This window comes from Phoca vitulina, unplaced genomic scaffold (genome assembly GCF_004348235.1).
Source record: "Phoca vitulina isolate PV1807 unplaced genomic scaffold, GSC_HSeal_1.0 scaffold8, whole genome shotgun sequence".
Classification (NCBI taxonomy): Eukaryota; Metazoa; Chordata; class Mammalia; order Carnivora; family Phocidae; genus Phoca; species Phoca vitulina.
The window spans coordinates 55,276,561-55,291,243 of record NW_022589711.1 but is presented as its reverse complement, the minus strand read 5'-3'; the positions used below and the strand labels follow the sequence as shown (position 1 = coordinate 55,291,243).

General features: G+C 39.8%; 1 protein-coding gene across 5 annotated transcripts in view; it reads left to right on the top strand.

The window, feature by feature from the left end:
• Window positions 1–14,683, top strand: part of LPP (LIM domain containing preferred translocation partner in lipoma) — a 646,157-nt gene that overhangs the window by 318,668 nt on the left and 312,806 nt on the right. For all 5 annotated transcript variants that reach the window (XM_032406922.1, XM_032406920.1, XM_032406921.1 and 2 more), the window contains one exon: window positions 4,086–4,208. In XM_032406922.1, coding sequence (XP_032262813.1) covers window positions 4,086–4,208 — 123 coding nt within the window. The remainder of the gene's footprint in view (window positions 1–4,085; window positions 4,209–14,683) is intronic.

The window sequence follows — 14,683 nt, the reverse complement described above, 5'->3', positions numbered from 1 at the left end:
TCTAAGCTATCTGGGAAATGTTTTTTTCTAAGGAATCACAAAAGGAAGCCCAAGCTTAGGTCCTATTGGGATTCCCTTGGTGTTACACATGGGGTCTGCTCAAGTTCCCTGAGCTTTGGGAAGCATGGTTTAAATATCATAGATTTAGTACCTCTAACATCAAGTTTTCTCTCTGATGATTTGGTTTCTTTCTCAGGTGTGCTTTTGAGCAGTCACATAAAAATCTTAGCTCTTCAAATCCCCCTTCTATGATGTGTCATTGTGATTGCTTGGCCACCTCAAAGATTCTGGACATTGCTGAGGATGAGGTCAGGCCCATGCATGGTTTGAGTGTGATACTGGACATGGGCTCTAATTCTAGGAAGTAAACTTCCTAGGGCAGACAGTGGTTCTTAATTAACTAGACCATTGCCCTTGATCCTTTGTTTCTCTTAACAGCCTGATTAGGAACTCTGTTTTTAACAATGTTGATTTGATCAGGCAGTTCCTGATGTTTTTTCATAGCAGAGGACTTTGCAGTTTGTCTTGTTCCCCTACCTCAAAATGGAAATGAATACTTAACAAATAACTTGTTATTATGCTAAGCAGAATGCACTTATTTCCATTCATTAATAATGCACATTTTCCCCATTTTGCAGCCACTAATGCAGTAATCAGTCCAGGCAAGGACCATCTATGGATGCTAAAACCTTTGGGGGAAAGGTTTTGATGAGCAGAATAGCAGAGTTTTAAAGTGTCACCTCACAGATAATTTATTGATTTAAAAGGGAAGAGAGCAACTTTTACAGTGAAGAAATCTGGTGGACCCCACCTTAATCAAGTCATCAAATTTGATATCACTAAACCAAGCCAAACTGTCATCCTGAGCTTCCTGATGTGATGCGGTGGGAAGAACACAGCATCATGCACATAATATTCTTGTCCAGCTTGTTTTAATCCAACTCTAATCATCAGACAAAGCAAGATTGTTGAACTTTTTCTAAGATACCTGGCCTGAAGTCTTTTGTCATGGAAGACAAAAATTGGCAGGGGGCGCAGAAGGGTGAGACTAAAAGACATGTCATCTCAACCTGTGATCTTTCACTGGATTCTGGATGGAAAGTAATAACAATAAATAAAAGGGCATTACTGAGATTGCTGGTGAATGTGAGCATGTGTGCAGATTAGAAAATTCCACACCCACGGGCACCTGAGTGGCTCAGTCAGTTGAGCGTCCAGCTCTTGATCTCAGCTCAGGTTTTGATCTCAGGGTCGTGAATTCAAGTCCCATGTTGGGCTCAGCATGGAATCTACTTAAAAAAAAAAAAAAATTCCATACCTGTGTTACACGTCCAGGTATGATCATGGTACAAGGAGTTCTTAGGAGATGTAAGCTGAAGTATATGGAGGGGAAGTTTCTGCAACTTCTTCCAAATGGTTTAGCTACAATAACAAATGAACAAATAAATGTATTTGTTACAAGAGAGAGAGTGCGAGAGCAAGTAAGTATGGCAGAGTGTTGGCCTTGTGACAGAGTGTTGGCTATTGATAAATCTGGGGGAAAGGTATGTGGGTACCTTTCCTGTGAATTTAATTTTTTTTAGATAAAGACCTTTGGGTATAAAGAATGAATAAATACAAGTGAATACTCTTTCATAACTCAATACTGTCCCTCCTTGTCTATTACCTGTAGTTCGTGGATAAGCAGTGTGTGGGCAAAAACGTCACCCATTTCAAGTCAGACTCTTAGAAATAGCCTTCCATGCTATACACTTTGGTTCTGGGCTCTGCTTTAAAGTCTATTCTTACATCTTTGCAATGGGGATGTCATCACCCTGTAATTCTGCTAGTGGCGCGAAGAATTATGATTTTCCAAGTTATAGTAAGCCCCAGTTGTGGTTTGGTGAGCTTTTGTCACATACATTTTTATTGAATGAATGAAAATAAATATCTTACAGAAAATAATATTCTATGGATGGCTAACTCATGGGGGTTTTATAGCTGTTAGCGAGCGAAAAGACACTGTCACTGGACTCCATTGGTATCCAGCCTCTTGTCCTCTCTTCCCACCTGCACACCCCAGCCACTGCTCCAGCGCCCACCTCTGCACGGGTATGACCTGGCAGCACTCCGCCTCAGCTCCAATACCTGGCTCTCACTTTCTGCCGTGATGATTTTCTGCCACCATTCTACTTCTTGGCATGAGTACGGGGGTTTATAACCCATGGCAACCCTAAACCTGTGGAGAAATGGAGCCTGAGGATAAGTATTCTCTTCCTTCATCCCTTAGGTGGGGAGATCTGAGGCACGCTTCTCAGGGCTCCTCCGAGCTCCCCCGCCAGCAGAGTGGGCCTTGAGCAGGTGATCGTAAGGCTGCAATGATAGGAAGTTAAGGAGACATGTTCCTAAGTGTGTGCCATTCTGTGAGTTGGTTGTAAGACAGTTGTGTCTGGGATCTAACATAAAGTATTGAGAGTAGCAGGACAGTTCCTGCATCTACAGGTTCTGTAGAGGAGAGGACCAAGAGGATCACCAGTGGAGGATGTGGCAGGACTTCCATTATTTGAACTGAGGCATAAAATAGAGTTGCAACAGAGAGAAAGAAACCTGTTCTAATCTATGATGGGGATTGAAATATGGCAGCAGAGCTCTTACCAGGGCAGCAAGGGTCTGGGGTTCTTCGTGCAAAATCCCACAGCACTAGGCGGGGACCTGCTGAATTACGTCAACCTCATAGGAGAAACTAAAAATGGGGAGTAGTCCCAATTTGGTGGGAAGAGAGGATAAGGAGCCTGGATACCAACTGAAGCCTTACATGTACAGGCTCATTAAGCACTATAATTACTTGTTTCGTTGTATAGCTCAGGGTGATTCTGTGACTTTTGAGTCTCTGTGGTTAGATATCCATCAGTACTTAGAGCATGGACAGTTGATGTACTTTCTACTGCAGTTAAGTACAGATGTTGAAGACCTGATTAAATTCTGTCTCTTTACTGATACCCCAAGGGGACACTTAATGAATGATGCTCCCTTTAAGAGGAAGAATAATTAACAATAGCTATATTATTCATATTAATTTATAGTTACTGGTTACTATAATTAATGCTATTTAAGAAAATGATCATAATTATAGCACTTTACAATTTACAAAGTATTTTCCCATCCATTTTCTTATCTGAATCTTGTAACATCCCTCTGGCTTAGGTAGGGCAGGTGAGGGGGAGGAAACTATGGCCCAGAGAAGAATTTAACCAATCCCCCGCTCTTACCAGTATATTATGCAGTGATGCTATGGAAATACACGTAGGAGAATCAGATTCACACAGTTCTCAGTTGCCTTCCCAAACACCAATGTCCCGTCTTTCCATGTTGTGCCAGGACCCATTCCCCAAGCCCGCTCACGATCCCTGGGAATGCCCTTGTGACAGTGTCTTCCCCTCTACTCACCCTCTGTGCTTCTGAGTGCAGGTGGAGGGCGGTGCTTGTGATAACATGGGGTATTGACAGGTGAAGTCCATAGATCTCCAGCTTCATGATCGATGACCGCCACCACATGCTTCCTCTGCAGCCCCTTGGCCAGAACTCTGAGCAGACCCATTCTAGTGCACTTTGAAGGTGCATTGCTTGGAATGCACTGTGTCTCTCTCACAGACACATCTAATACCCAACTTAGCCTGCCGATTCCTCTTCCTAGACCGTCAGTCTCCTGCCCGTGCCCCTTCCTGCTGCAACTCAAATGCTCCAATTCTATGTGATGGTTTCTGAACACAAAGAACTTGTAATATCTCCCCAGCTGGATCTGCTCCTTCAGCAGAGGGATGGAGACATTTATTTCCTTTTACTTGTAAATTAGTAAAAAAAAAAAAAAAAAAAAGCCTCTAATGAGTGTGATTTTAGGCAAATCACTTCATATCTTTCAGTTTTCTTATTTGTCAAAACAGGATAATTCTACTTCAGATTTTGTAAAAGCTAAAATAAGTGAAGTGCAGAAAAGCTTGGACCAAGCCACACTGTAACTTGAGAGATTTGCACTCAGACTGATATCACTAGACACTGGAGATGTTTTTTTTGGGGGGGGGGTAACACGTCTCTGTTGCTTTCAACAGGGAAATCCTGGAGGCAAGACCCTTGAGGAGAGACGTTCTAGCCTGGATGCCGAGATAGACTCGCTGACCAGTATCTTGGCAGACCTTGAGTGCAGCTCTCCCTACAAGCCTCGACCCCCACAGGTAAGAGCCTTCTGTAATCATGTCCACACTGCCGGCCACCGGAGTCCACAGCGACCTGAGAGAACAGGCTGCGGCTTGTTGCCCTTCCATTCGTTTTTGACCTTCTCAGAGTCAGTGTTCTACATTTTTTTTTTTTTTTTTTTTTAATATCAACGTATGTTAGTTGACAGAAACTTCATCAATTGAATTTACGAGTATTTTTTTTTAAAGGAACGCAAGAGTGTTATACAAAAATGTTGTGAAAATTAAATCTGCTCTTATTCTATTGCCCTGTACTTTTTCTGGCTTTCCCTATGAGGGGTGTTTTGTTTTATGTGTATAGTCTGCACAAACATACTTTAGCATGGCTAGGTTCAAGTTAAGGGGAGGGCTACCTCTTCTGTGAAGAAACCCTTTCTGCTGGCTCTGGAGGTGGCTTCTATTTGGTGGTGGCTGTTGTCAGTAATGCTCTGAGATCCATGTCCCTTTTCTTTGGAGTTCCTTCCCTGTCTCAGATTCCTCAGGGGGGATTTCTACGTTGAGGAGCTTGACCACTTCTTTCAGTTTTCTTGTCAAAGGTTGTGGATAGCTTATACTCCCATCAACACTTTGGAAATATGTATAGTTCTCCCCATCTCACCAGAGTTAGTGATAGCTACTAGGATCTGTATTCTAAGTGCAAACGGAGCCTTGTCAGTAGCTCTTCCATGCATTCCTTTGCTCACTTTGGAGATTGGCTGTTTCTCTGCTCCTCGGTGTCCACAGAAGCTGATCTTCCACTGCTGTGGGTCATCGTGTCTCTCTTGGGTCTCGAGAAGGCAATGGCAGAACTACTCGAGGGCTTCTGAGTCCTCAGAAGACAGCGAGCAGAGCTCTAGGTGCAGACATGGGACTGGTACTGTCATCAGTGTTGTTTGACTCGTGTGATGTTTGCTTGACCATGTGACGGTGCATACGGCACTCTGAGCCTCACTCTGGTTCTTGAACAACAGCTCCTGTATTCACAGTGGATTCTTTCACAAGATCCAGGAGGATGAGCCCAAGTCTGAGAATTATTCTTCAACAAGCCTTGCTTACTTCATCGCTCCTGGCCATTGTTTGATGTTAAACATTTTTCGTATTCCACCCAACACATACCTCAAGCCCAGTTTCTCAGGAGAGCAAGACCACTGACTTTACAGCTGGACTCACCTGTCTTATGCTCAAATACTTCTATGCCCCACCACACTGACCCACCCTTTTTTAATGGAGCTTTTTTCTAGTCTTTTTTTTTTTTTTTTTTTTAATCTCCTAAATTCTTATACTGTAGTTTATACTGGGGAGGTTCTGCTTAGAGGTTTTTGCTTAATATAGCTTTCTTTCTTTAAGGCTATGTCTCTGCATGTCTCCCATAAATCACTGCATTTTAATGGGTTATTCAGCAGCTACATTTTTGTTTGAGCCATCATACTGTGCACACAAACTCATAATCACTGATATTTGGACAGTACTTTACTGATGGTAAAGCACTTTCACATATGTTCTCACTTGACTAACATATAGATGCCTCAACTCTGAGACACAGAGGGTATGCTTAGTTTGTGGCTAAGGAAACAAAGATGTGGCAGGTAAGTGACATGGCTCAGCAGGACATGTGACTATAGTGTGGGCATAGCTGGACCTTGACTTTTTTGTGTGTTTGGTTTTAAGTTCTAGAACAAGGTTGAGGATGCCAGGATTTTTTTTTTTTTTTTTTACCAATGACAACTCAATGAAATCAGTCATGTGAGTAACAGTATTGCTGAAGTATGGCTTTCTCATAAAAAATAAAACATTTAGAAGGTTTAAAAAGCTAGTAATGGTAACCCTTAGATAGAAGAAGTTGAGGATTAGGAGAAAATCTACTTTCAATATGCCTATTCCATTCAGAAATTAAAGAGTGATCCTTTCTAACTTTTTTTTTATTATTCTGATTTAGGAAAGCAGGGGTTAATTGGGAGAGCTATCTCATTCTTCTGAATTATCTTCACTCTGGTGGAACTGAATTAGATGTGTTAGTATTTATTGGTTAACATAATTATATGCTGTGAGAACAATAATCACACACTTAAAATATTAAAAAAATATGTGCCAACAGAAGATGATACTTGCAGGAGACTGTGTTGTGTTGTAATTAAAAGGTACTCAGAAAGTCCTAGAAATGTAGACTATTAATGCCCAACTTTGATGTTTCCATTTTTGATACAAAGCAAATTACAAAATCCGTTGAGTCACCTGAATACTTAAAGTAGGCTAGTAGGTCTATGATTTCTCATTATTTAAGCATGTGTTGTATGCTTACCCAAGCCCACCTCTGAATCACCTTTTTAGGCTGCTTTGACTCATGGATCTAAGGGAAAATGATGATATATGTGGAGTATTTGCAGAGGGAGAGGTCCAAAGGAGCTCTATAACTTTAAAAAATGTCTGAGCTATTAAAGATATATTTTATGGGGCATTTTCTTCCTTGTTCCAAGGGAATACTTTGTGCTCTCAGATTTACCAACTTCAGTTCTGTGTGCTTATTTATCCATTTTTTAATTTGGGAAATTTGGCTTAATTCTACATATTCGTTCACTCCTAGTATTTATTGAGATCCCACTGTGGATTAGGCATTGGAAATACGAAGATCAGCATCAATATGTCCTTGCTCTAGAGTAATTTCTAGTCTTACAGAAGAGACAGGCACATAAACAATTCAAAAGGACACCAAAGAAGCACTTCCCTGTGCTACTTGAAGTTATCATGTGACTCACCAGATGTTGAAATTGTTGAAAAGTCAAAAATAGGAATATCGGCATTATACTTCATACCTTTCTAGGGAAGTATCAGGGCAGACTTCTTGGAGCGGGGAGAATTTGAGTTTACTTGGCTGCACATGTCATGGGAAGGACATGAAATTCAAGGTACCAGAAAAACAGGAATGAGGAAGTCAAGGAATGTTGAAAGTGAATGCCTTGTTTGAGGATGAGTTAGGTTCCTTGTGACATACAGGATATGTGGAATGCAAAGGGGAATGGCAGAAGGAGAAATCACCTGTTCTTAATACCTAGGTTTCCCTCATGATGCCCAAGGACTCATAGTAAGAGGTGGAATGGGCAGTGTGTGTGTGTGTGTGTGTGTGTGGAGGGGTAGCAATAGTGCTTCTGGCTACAGTGGGATTGGGGGTAATTTTTTAAACAAATTTTATAACGTAAAAATATACATTTGTGACATTGCTCAAAATGTGTGTATTAGGAAATAGTTTGAGAACAGCTGTGAGAAGGTCAGAGTTGGTTATGAGGAGAATCACAGACCCAGTATGATCATAGAGTATCAGAGCTTAAGTGAGCTCTTGAGGTCATGTAGCCCCGCACTTACTTTATAGAAGGAAAGTTTTTCCCCAGAGAGGGAAAGATTATTGTTCAATGAGGCTCAGTTAGAGACAAGATGAATGATTCTCTTTTTCCTGAACCATGCATGCCATAATGGTTCTCTGAGGATGATAACAACAACCAAGGGACAGTTTGGTTCTTTTTAGCATCTCAATTAGTTTATTCCACAGTGTCTCTCTTTTGTGGTACTTTCCCTAAAAATATGTCTTGGAAACATAATGAGGAGGAGATAAAGAACATACCTCAAAGGTAAACAGAAAATTTATGACCATATAGCATCTGTGAGTTGGTATATATCTAGACCTCACCCACTGAGCATCATTTCTTGGTAGAAGTGCAGCTGTGCTCGGGTTCAATTGCAATTCTGTCAATTTTTTAGAAGACGAAGGATAAATCATGAACTTCTTTTTTCTTTGTCTCTGCAGAGGCAGAGCTAGAGTGCTGGTCTTCTAATTCCTAGTACAAAGCTGCCTCTTCTTCCCACAAGGAATTGGGTAGCATTGGAGATGGTACTTGGGGATTTAGTAACTTTTGGATCAAGTCGCCTTTGAATTGATCAGATGGGATTTCACTATCCTCATTTATGCTAGTATGAAAATTTTAGAGAGATTTTGGGCATAAGGATAGGGCTGGACATAGTTTGAGAGCTGAGACTCCAAATTTGCCAGGAAGAAGACTACTTGTCTTCTCCGTTCCATGTGGTCTCCTCTCTAGGAAGAGCTTCATTTGCGGGAACTGTCACATCATCAGGCTGAGCTTCCTTTCGTTTCTGAAGTGGGCGTGGTGACTATGATGAGTTCCCTTTTGCAGAGATGCAGTATTGTTCTAGAGCTACAAGAAATAACATGTTGACCTAAGCAACCAACCCATTCATGCGATTCTTTCCATTTTGCTTTGGGATTGTTAGCTTGTGCCTGGAGCTTGCTTTAAAGCTTTGGGTCTTTGAAGATTTGGAGCACATCATTTCTGCATGCTGTTTACCCTATAAATGACATATTTATCTTCCTAATTTAAGGCATTTAAAAATGACTGTAACTTCTTAGTCTATTTGGAAACAGAGAACATACATGCTGTTTGGTCACATGGACACATCTTTAACTGCCATCCCTGGGCTCCCACACTAAGTTCTTTTCATAGAGCAATAATCTGTGAGGCCAACTGAGAAAGTATTTCAGGTGTGTGCGTGTTGTAGGGAAGGCTTTTTATTAGGAATTCATGTGGCCCGAGGGCTTGGAGACAGTGTAATCAGGGTGGAGTCTGGTGGTGCCATGGATCTTCTATTCTCTTGCGCTCCCTGTTCTAGCCTGCAAAAGCCATGAGCAGCTGCAGGGGAGATTAATTAGTAATTAAATTTTTAATATTTCATATTATTCAGTTCAACCCAAACTTGCAGGCCACTGGGGGATGAAAGCTGAGCCACGCTGACACTCTGGTGGGATGCGGGCTATCCCTGCACGCTGGGACCTTGTTGGTTCCATGTTGGGCTCCCTGAGAATTAGAGATAGGAGCTGGGTCTTATGCTGTTTGAGAAAAGGAATAGGTATGGACAGTGTTGTCTTCCTTTTCCTACATTCTCCCGGGAAAAACTTGGGAGCATGCTGTGATTTGCTAGGGAAAAGAAACACCAGAGTTGTCTCTCTATCTGAATTGTCTGTTTACTAATAGCTTTCTTTGAGAGCTATGGGAAAAGTTGAAACACTATAGAAACCTCATATATATGAGAGGAGCTGGAGTACAATAAAATAAAATGTGTGAAAATACCACTTGAGAAGAAAAACGGATCTTATTATTTGCACTGTCCGCATTGAGAAGATCTGGTTTATTTTGAATTAGTCTGTACCTGTTAGAAAACTTGAGCAGTTAAATAACAACATGATGGGGGTGGAGGAGTGGTTAGCTGACTCAGACCTGCATGCCAAGAGTTTGATGATGGGCAATTAATTTTTAGATTGTATATAATTGCACCTCAATAACATTTATACCTCCTCCTTTTTTTTTTTTTTAGAAGGTGATGCTTCTGTTTGTGTCATATGTGACAAATAATAATAAAGTTAGCTTTTAATCTTTGTTTTGAGTGCCATGAAAATGTAACATTTTCAGAGTGGAAATTTAGGCCCAAAATATACCTTGGATTGCACCTCTACAAAACTTTGGCACAAAAATTTCATTTCACCTGCCCCAGTGTCAGAATGTGCTCCTGGTGTCTGGTATAGTTTAGCTCCTAGCAGTGATGGGAGAGGGAGCCAAGTGGACCACTGCTGCTCAGCACCATGGAAAAGCCGGGCCTTCTAGAGCCTGGTGTAGTGGTGGGGGGGTCATCTCTGGTACCTTGGCCATGGTCCCTGGGATAGCCTTTAACTGATTTCTTTACCAGACCTGGATGAGTCCTTGGCTCAGAGGTGATTGTCTTACATGACACCGAACCTCTCAATCCAGGCCTTGGTTTAAAAAGAAACACACAAAGCTGGCTGTTGATTTTCTCCCATTTTCCGACAGCATCTTAGTGAAAATGATTAACTCTGTGTCCATGCAGAAGCACACATTGTATTTGCAAAATTAAAGAGCTTTCTTGTCAGGACTGGTTTCCCTATTTCTTTCCTCCTCTCCCACTGTTTAAATATCTATTTTGCAAGTAGCCTTGGTCTGAAACCCCAGGGTCCCCCCCGCCCACACACCTTTTTTTTTTTTTTTTCAATTTAAAAGAAAATAAACAAGGGATGCCTGGGTGGCTCAGTCATTAAGCATTTGCCTTCAGCTCAGGTCATGATCCCAGGGTCCTGGGATCGAGCCCCGCATTGGGATCCCTGCTCAGCGGGGAGCCTGCTTCTCCCTCTCCCACTCCCCCTGCTTGTGTTCCCTCTCTTGCTGTGTTTCTCTCTGTCAAATAAATAAATAAAATGTTAAAAAAAAAAAAGAAACAACAAAATACAAATTCAGCTATATTTTTTACTTAAGATGATTAGACTTTACCGTGGCAAGTACATATTGAGTTTTAAGAGAAAAACGTATACCTCAGAGAAGATATGGTCATTGTTTTGTCCATTTTATATGCTTCATAGCCAAACTAAAGTATAATGATGATAATGATGGTCTCTCTAGACAGAAGGTTGGAGGTGGTTAATAACCAATCCTACATATCACCATTTGTCAGGGTGAGTAACTGGTCTGTCCTCTACGCAAAATATCACATTGGCCTATAACTGCTAAGGTTCTTTTCACACCGTGGAAAAAACTACCAGGGAAGTCATGCATTGCCTTTCAGGGAATCTATTAATTACAAACATAAAACCATAGTTTGTTGTGTTTCTTAGTTTGAGCATATTTCCTTATAAAGTTCTAACCTGGAGTTTTATTGAAATAAAAGATTTGGGCACATACTTCTTTCTATTGAATCAGCAGGTATAGATTTCATTAGTAAGTACAGACAGGACCACTTGTGAATTTTGGAATTTGTCTCTCTGCTTTGGTCCCTCACCCAAATGTGCCCTTCAGTTACGCTGTCATATCAGAGTTAAAGGCCGCAGAAGGGAATCGGATTGTGTTTTGCTGTACCGAATCACACATTGCTTAAATGGAAAGAAAGTCATCTTACAACAGCACTCGCAGAGTATACCTTACTGAGACAAGATAACAAAGCTGGAACAGCAAAGAAACAATTGTGATAAATACCAGACTATGAAGTCCTTGAGACAAGATTATCTTTTGTTTACTGGTACGCGAGAGACAGACAAATTCATATTTACTGACCAAATGAGTAAATGTTGTCATCAAGTCCAGTAATGATGTAAGTATCCACACCCTAGAAGTCTGCCAGAGAATCCAGTCTAGATTTGACATTGGGCTAGTGCATAGCAAAGGTACTGTTGCTTTCTGATTTTTACATAGTGGGCATGTATTTGCATCAATACAAAATAAGTACAACCGAGGCAAGTAAGTTTTGTTAAGGACAGCCTACTGATGGCTGCTGATTCAGCTAGCATTTCTAGCTTTATCCCCTGGATTTCATTTTAACACTTGAAGGCAGTGCACTTGGTTGAGAAGAGGATATTATCTTAGGTTATGATTCAATATAATACCATTCTCTTATTATTGGGATGGTATAAAAAAATAAACATCAAGTTATTTTCTGTATCCTCTTTAGAATTGCTGAAATGAGGAAACCATCATATTACTGTTTCCTAATACAAAGATCAATGTCATAAATTCTTTGAATTCAGTGATAGGAGACAAAAGTTACCTGAATGATGAACTGATAGATATTTCCTTTCTTCAGGAAAAAAAAAATGCAGAATTATCATATGACTCTTTTGCTTGGGTTTCTATGATTCAACTTCTCCTTCCTTTACCACATTGTTTCTGATACCTCCTCACCAATATTTGAAATGTCATAAATAAATGCCAGTTATAAGCCATTTCAAAACTAATGACTTTCCTAAATCTAACTCATGCTTTTTAAATGTGAATAAGTTCTGTATGTATGTACGTATGTGTGCCCATAAACATCCTTAAAAATATGTAAACTTCAGACTTTTTGAATAGAGATCATTTAATTCTAAATGGATTCTTTGCTTATATTGATGGTAAACAATGTCTCCATTAAAGTAACATATTTGCTGATATAAATAAAATATAAGATTTAAAGTGAGCTAAAAAGATAGAATATTTATTTGTCTCTTTTAAGAAATGTGGTGTTTCAGAAAGCTTGAAGGACTAGTAGTTATATGCATGAGGCCAATACCTGAATCATTTGTGAAGTGTTTTAAACTCTTCCTAATTTCATCTTGATAATGTAGTACTTACATGAAAGTACTGGAAAAGGCTGCTTCCTAGATGCTGCGAGATGTGCTAAGCTCCTTAGCGATAAGGAATCTTCTTGGCTCTCTCTACCCTGCAACCTACACAGAGTGATGTTTTATTTCCCAAATGGCCAACTTATGTTAAATTGATCCTTACCCAAACAGTCAAAGTCAGGAAATGGTTTTTATAAACAGCATCCTGGATGACATAATATTCTATGTAATATTAATTTTAAGGCTCCTTTTCTCATCAGGCAACCCAGCATAGCTAAACGTTAACGATGTTTAACTTTGTTTATGGGCAACTCTATTTTTACAGTCACTTGAGATCAGACCTCACAAACAGCAAGGAGAGTAAAAAGAGAGAGAATTAGGGTGGTCTGCTTGCAGCTGTGTTAGAACAAGTTTCCCGAAGTACCTTCTGAAGGAAGGGTGTGAACGGATATGTGTCATGCAGACCATCACTCCTCTACCACTATCCATCATATCAGATGGGCAAAAGAGAAAGAAACAATAGGACTTACTGCTGAAGATGTGAGAAAAAGACTAAGATATATCTTGAAAACTGGGACTCATGAAGGGTGACTTTATGAGCAGGGAAATGGGATTCAAGAACATGGTGGCCATTGCATATGATTTTCCAAGCTCTCTCTTATTTATTGATTGGTTTGTTCACTCATTTATTCATTTTTTTCTTTTGTTCATTGAGTACTAAATTGAATGTAGAATTTCTATTGAGAGATATTAAAGAAGGCCTGAGTGAATGGAGAGACATCCTGTGTTCATTGCTTGGAAGACTTAATATTGTTAAGATGGTGTGCTCCCCAAATTGTTGTACAGACTCAGAGTAATCCCTATCAGAATTCCAACTTTCTTCTTTGATGAGCAAATTCTAAAATTCATGTGAAAATTGAAGGGATCAAGAATAGACACAAACAAATTTTAAAATTCATATGAAAATTGAAGGGATCAAGAATAGCCACAACAATCTTGGGGAAAAAAAAAAAACACAAACAAACAGTAGAAGACTCACACGTCCCAATTTCAAAACCTATTACAAAACTATAGGAATCAAGCAGTGTGGTACTGGCCTAAGGATATGTGTAGATCAGTAGGATGGCATCGAGAGTCTAGAAATAAACCTTTACACTTATGACCAACTGATTTTCAACAGGGGTTCCAAGACATTCACTGGGGAAAGAATAGTTTTTTAACATATGATGTTAGAACAACTGGATATCCACATGCGAAAGATTGAAATTGGACTTCTACCTCAGATCAAATACAAAAATTAACTTACATTGGATCAGATGTAATATTAAGAGCTAAAATTATAAAATTCTTAGAGAAAACATAGTGATTTTCATGACCTTGAATTAGTCAGTAACACCAAAAGCACAAAGCAATTGAAGAAAAAACAGATACATTGGACTTCTTGAAAAGTAAACATTTGGGGGCACTTGGGTTGTGCAATCCCTTAAGTGCCTGACTCTTGGTTTCAGCTCAGGTCGTGATCTCAGGGTCCTGGGATCAAGCCCTGTGTCTGCTCCATGCTCAGTGTGGAGTCTGCTTGAGATTCTCTCTCCCTCTCCCTCTGCCCCTCCCACTTATGCTCTCTCTCTCTTTCTGTCTCTCTCTTCTCTAAAATAAATAAATAAATCTTAAAAAAAAACTAAACACTTGTGTGCCTCAGGTGACACCATCAAGAAGGTGAAAAAACAGCCCATGGACTGGGATAATACATTTGCAAATCATATTTCTGATATGGCCTATATTAAGATTCTTACAACTCAAGAAGACAGATAATCCAATTAAAAAATGGACAGAGGATCTGCATAGATATTTCTCTAAAGATGCAGAAGAGGCTAACACACATAGGAGAAGATACTTGATGTCATTATTCATCTGGGAAATGATAAAATGAAGCCACAATGAGATACCACAATGAGATGCCACTTCATACACATTAAGATGGTTGTAATCAAAAAGACAGACAGTAACGCATTTTGGCAAGGATATAGCGAAATTGGAACTACCATATATTGCTGGTTGATTGTAAGACAGTGCAGCCACTTTGGAAAAAGTTTAGCAGTTCCTCAAAAGATTAGACATAGAGTTATCAGAAGACCTATCAGAAGTTCTATTTCTTTTATATCCAAGATAATTTGAACATATCCACACAAAAACCTGTACATGAATGTACATGGAAGCATTATTCATAATAGCCCCAAAGTGGAAATAACTTTAAGTATCCACCAGTTGATGAGTGGATAAATAAGAGGTAGCATATCATTGAAATTGATTATTA